This window comes from Bison bison, unplaced genomic scaffold (genome assembly GCF_000754665.1).
Source record: "Bison bison bison isolate TAMUID 2011002044 unplaced genomic scaffold, Bison_UMD1.0 scf7180017864057, whole genome shotgun sequence".
NCBI lineage: Eukaryota > Metazoa > Chordata > Mammalia > Artiodactyla > Bovidae > Bison > Bison bison.
The window spans coordinates 2,525,284-2,530,099 of NW_011494629.1; the positions used below are offsets into that span (position 1 = coordinate 2,525,284).

At 45.2% G+C, this 4,816-nt stretch overlaps 1 protein-coding gene across 1 annotated transcript in view; it reads right to left on the reverse strand.

The window, feature by feature from the left end:
• Positions 1-4,816, reverse strand: part of LOC104985737 (constitutive coactivator of PPAR-gamma-like protein 1) — a 116,559-nt gene that overhangs the window by 111,061 nt on the left and 682 nt on the right. The window contains exon 2 of the mRNA XM_010836060.1: positions 4,517-4,816. Within this exon, the coding sequence (XP_010834362.1) occupies positions 4,517-4,816 (300 nt within the window). The remainder of the gene's footprint in view (positions 1-4,516) is intronic.

A 4,816-nucleotide genomic window follows, 5' to 3' on the forward strand; every position in this document is an offset into this window, starting at 1 on the left:
GCCAAAGTATTGGAGTTTCAGCTTTAGCATCATTCCTTCCAAAGAAATCCCAGGGCAGATCTCCTTCAGAATGGACTGGTTGGATCTCCTTGCAGTCCAAGACTCTCAAGAGTCTTCTCCACCACCACAGTTCAAAAGCATCAATTCTTCGGCGCTCAGCCTTCTTCCCAGTCCAACTCTCACATCCATACATGACCACAGGAAAAACCATAGCCTTGACTAGACGGACCTTTGTTGGCAAAGTAATGTCTCTGCTTTTGAATATGCTATCTAGGTTGGTCATAACTTTCCTTCCAAGGAGTAAGCGTCTTTTAATTTCATGGCTGCAGTCACCATCTGTAGTGATTTTGGAGCCCCCAAAAATAAAGTCTGACACTGTTTCCCCTGTTTCCCCGTCTATTTCCCGTGAAGTGATGGGACCGGATGCCATGATCTTAGTTTTCTGAATGTTGAGCTTAGTGATCTTTAAGAATAAAAGTATATTGCTAGTTTTCAGTGTCTCCTGGATAGAAACTGTGCTACCTAGCAAAAGCATTTTTGCTATCAGATCTGACCTGAGAGTGAACTGCAGGTAGGCACACCCCTATAGCATTCTTACACAATGAAACTGAACTTTGACTTCAGCACACTACTTCCCTCTTAAAGAGGTTACTGGTTACCTTTCCCCAGACACTGCTCAATCAGCAATCCCATTTCTTGCCATATAAAATTAGCAACAAAACACTGAGGGCTAAAAGAGACAGCACCATGAGAGAGAACCTAGCATGGAACTGGACCCCTACAGAGTAGTCCCTCTACCCCCATCAAGGACACAAAGAAAGAGCATCACCACAAGATCTCAGGCCACAGCCTAATCTCACATTCTTCCAGTGACTTAAAACACCAGCTTGGCTTTACGAGAGATCTCAGTGAATATACAAGGACTTCATTATAAACCTGCACACCAACACCACCACAAGTCTTGAGGAAGAAACATTTAGGAAAGTTCCAGGAACTTAATGCCACCAAGATTTTTAAGTAAACATCAGTCCTCACTAAGTTTCAAAGGTTATGATGACTCAAGGCACACAAGAGGAAATGCTCCTCGTAACGAACAGAAGCCAAATTCAGGCCAGGCAGTTTAATGACCTGAACAAAATTAGCTGATGTGTGGGCCAACTTCTAATGGTTAAAGAAATACAATTATTACTCTAGTGAAGACATACTCCTCTAAGCCAAAAAAGATTTCTCAAAGCAAAGCTGACAGGAAATTAAGCCTTTCTGCCAGTTTACAGAACCCTGGAGGTCAATACAATGGTAGATTTTTATAAGAAAAATGCTTCATATGCCCAACATTATATACAGTAAGATGCTTGTGTAAATTGCTTTGCCAATTTTTACTTAACCTTTTTTTATTTAAAAAAAAATTATACAACAAAATTAACTTTAATTTACTTTTGATGTATAGTTCTACAATTTTAAAACCATGCTACCACCACAACCATCAGGCTACAGAACAGTTCCATCACCTCAAAAAGCTCTCCCTTGTTGTCCCTTTATATTCACATCTTCGTGTAACCTGTCATCTGGTCCCCATTTACAGCCTTATCTGCAAGAGAACGTCATACAGATAGAATCATACCTTTTGAGCCTGGCTTCCTTGTGTGTATCAGTAATTTCTCCCTTTTTACTGCTAAGTAGTACTGCACGGTACCATCGCTTAACTATTTACCTCTTAAAGGATATTTGGTTGCTTCCAGTTTGAGCTATTATGAACAAAACTACTACGAACAATCAAGTATAGTTTTTCTGTGAATAATAGTTTCATTAGGAAAACACCTAGGAGTACAACTGCTGGATCATTATGGTAAACCTATCTTATAAGAAACTAAGGGAGCTATCTTTCAGGGTGGCATACCATCTTGCATTCCCACCAGCCATGTGGGACGATTCCAGTTGCTCAGCATTCTTGCCAGCATTCTGGCATTGCCGGAATTACTTATTTTAGCCATTCTAACAAGTATGTAGTGATATGCCATCATGGTTTTAATTCACTTAACCATTTTAATAGGCATTTTTCTAAAAAACAGTATATGCTGTTTCACTTCCTTAGAAAATGCTGAACATACATTTTCCCCCAAACCATCCTCATGGAGTAAACCATACTACCCCTCAGGGGCTACTGAAGTACATAGGGTTGTTTCATTTGTTTCTAAAGATGCCTCAGAATTACGTGTGCTTTTTATAGCATTTTCTATCTTCTCCCTTGTAAAGTGTCACTTCTTGCTATTAATGGTGTGCTTGCCTATGGCAGACTTTCCTCTGCACCCTTTTCTCAAGCTGACTTTAGAAACAGGTAACTAAGTTTATCAGAATTACATCTGAAAAGGAGAGGGCAGTCTACAAGGGAGAGTAGTTGATTCTTCAATGAGGAAACAGAAAGCTTTTTTTTTTCTTTTCAGATCACTATACCAAAACTTCCTGACCTCTCATTTGGCTGCTGAGAAATTTTTAGCAGCTAAATTTCTTAAGCATTTTCCAAAAAGGTGAGCCTGCCTGGTAAGTGTACACCAGGGAATTAATTGAGTCACTACTGTATTAAACTGTAAAATTAACATTATATTGTGATTCTATATCAGGAATTCAAAGTTTATCTAAAGCAAAGTGATTATACACTCAATTATATCTTGAGTCCAGAAACCTAAATGGAAGTAATGATCTTAATTCTAGTTTCTTACTCAAAATTCTAAGCACCTAGCAGGTGAGACATTTATAGGGGCGCAAAGACAAATATCAAGAAATTTTACAACTAAAAAAGTAGATAGCAGTTCTTTCAAAAGATAGAGACCATGTTCAAACACTGAATCTTATCCTAAGTAAAATTTATGATGTTCCTTGGAAAGCCATTTGACTAAAAAGCTCATCGTCTTTTCAGTAGTAAGTAGTTTCCATCTTTGTACAAGACAAAAGTGTTAACACTCAAAGCATCTTCTGGAGGTGGATCACACCGGGGAATTACACTGTCTTACTTCTCAGAGAGCCCTGGCTCCAGGGCAGAAAATGCCAACAGCAGTCCCTTGCTCTCACCCGATCTTCCCCAGGGACGCAGGCTAGGTCTCTGCCATATTCACAGACCAATAGCAGCTTTTCCAGCAGCCTCGACCCGCAGACTTAGAAACCCTGTCACCAATTGCATTAGGATCGGGGTGGGACTTCCGCTATCACTTTAGGCTTAACCACCACCATCTCAGCACAGGCAAGAGCAGTCAGGAAGTTCGAATTTCACAAACTTTGGGATCAAACACAGTTCAAGCAGAAATAAAGGAATAATAAGCACATTGGAAGGCAGAGTGGCCAAACTCAGAAAAATAAAACGAAGAATTTAAGAACTGTAAACGAAGAACGATGAAAAACGAAGCAATCAACACTCAAGTCAAGGGTCACTGGTTTGCATGTTATCTCTGCCCTAGCTGCTAGGTCCTGAAGCACTCCTTGGCCTGAGTTCAGGGAGGAGCCCTCTGCCAAAAGGAGAGCAGAATGCTGGACAGCCAAAGCTCTTATTACCTGAGTGCACAGCCCAAAGTGGTAGAGTTCTTACTGTGCAGAGAGAAATAAATCCTGGAAACTCTGATTCATTGACTTTGCCTGATCCTGGACCACTCCTTTCACATGAGACACACAGAACCAAAGACTTTTTCACGCAGACTAAATCGTAGCACCGACAATATTCCATCATGTCAATCATGTCAAACTATGATTCTTTGAAATCCAACACACAAAAACCCGACAATTTCTCTAAAAACTGTTACCTTACTGGGAACCTGGACCTAGCCTTGCGTTCTCAAGAGAAAACCAACTCCACAGACCTTGCCCAGGTCGAACCGGGGTGACAGCAGTAGGCAGTGGCTGGAGACCCCTTCCTGTCGCCATCTAGTTCACTTGCTCCCACAAAAAACCTGTTGCTGTTCAAGCCTTCCAAAATCGAAAAAGGCGTCTCGTAAAAGTTCAGGTTAGTAATATGCCTGCTTCAAAGTGTGGAGGAATACTCGGGATCTCCGCGAGTGGCACTGCACCTTCCAAGCTTGCAGCTATCCGCTGATCCTACGGTTCTCGGCCGGCCTGGTGCAGCCGAGGTTCCCAGACCCCGGGCACCCGGCAGCCGGCCGGGCTCCAGGCGGCGCGTCCATTTTGCAGCAGGTCAGACCTGGAGGAGAGAGGCGCCTGCGGTCCCCCGCGCCCAGACCCCCAAACCCGACCCAGCTCCAACTTCAGACCCTGGCCTGCCCAGAGCCCAGACCCCAACCGAATTCCAGACTCCGACCCAGGCCTGGACCCTGGCCCCAGACCCCAAACCCGGACTCAGGCCCAGACCCCTGGCCCATCCCTGGTCCCCCAAACTCTAGTCTAACCCCGACCCACCCTCCCTTAAATTCAAGCGACCCCTTAAATTCACGTAGACCTACGCCCGGCCCCAGTCTCCAACCCCGCCCCCGGCCCACGCGGACCCCAGTTCGCCTGCCCGCCCGGCTGGCCGCACCTTGACGTGGAAGCGGATGAGCGCCAGGCGGATGCAGTGCGCCATGCAGACGGGCGGCAGGAACCAGACCTTGGGCGGCGGGGTGCCCTTGTTCTGGACATGGCTGACGATCTGCTGCGCCGTCTGGCGCTCGTTGCCCTGCCGCTTGACCCACTCGTGCAGCCGCGCCTTCTCAAGCGCGCCGTTGAAGAAGACGAAGAGCTCGATGTTGCCGCCGAAGCAGGCCTTGGCTAGCGCGGCCAGGTAGCCGAGCATGTGGTTCCACTGGCCGCCGCTCACCCAGTCGGTGTAGAAGCCGCC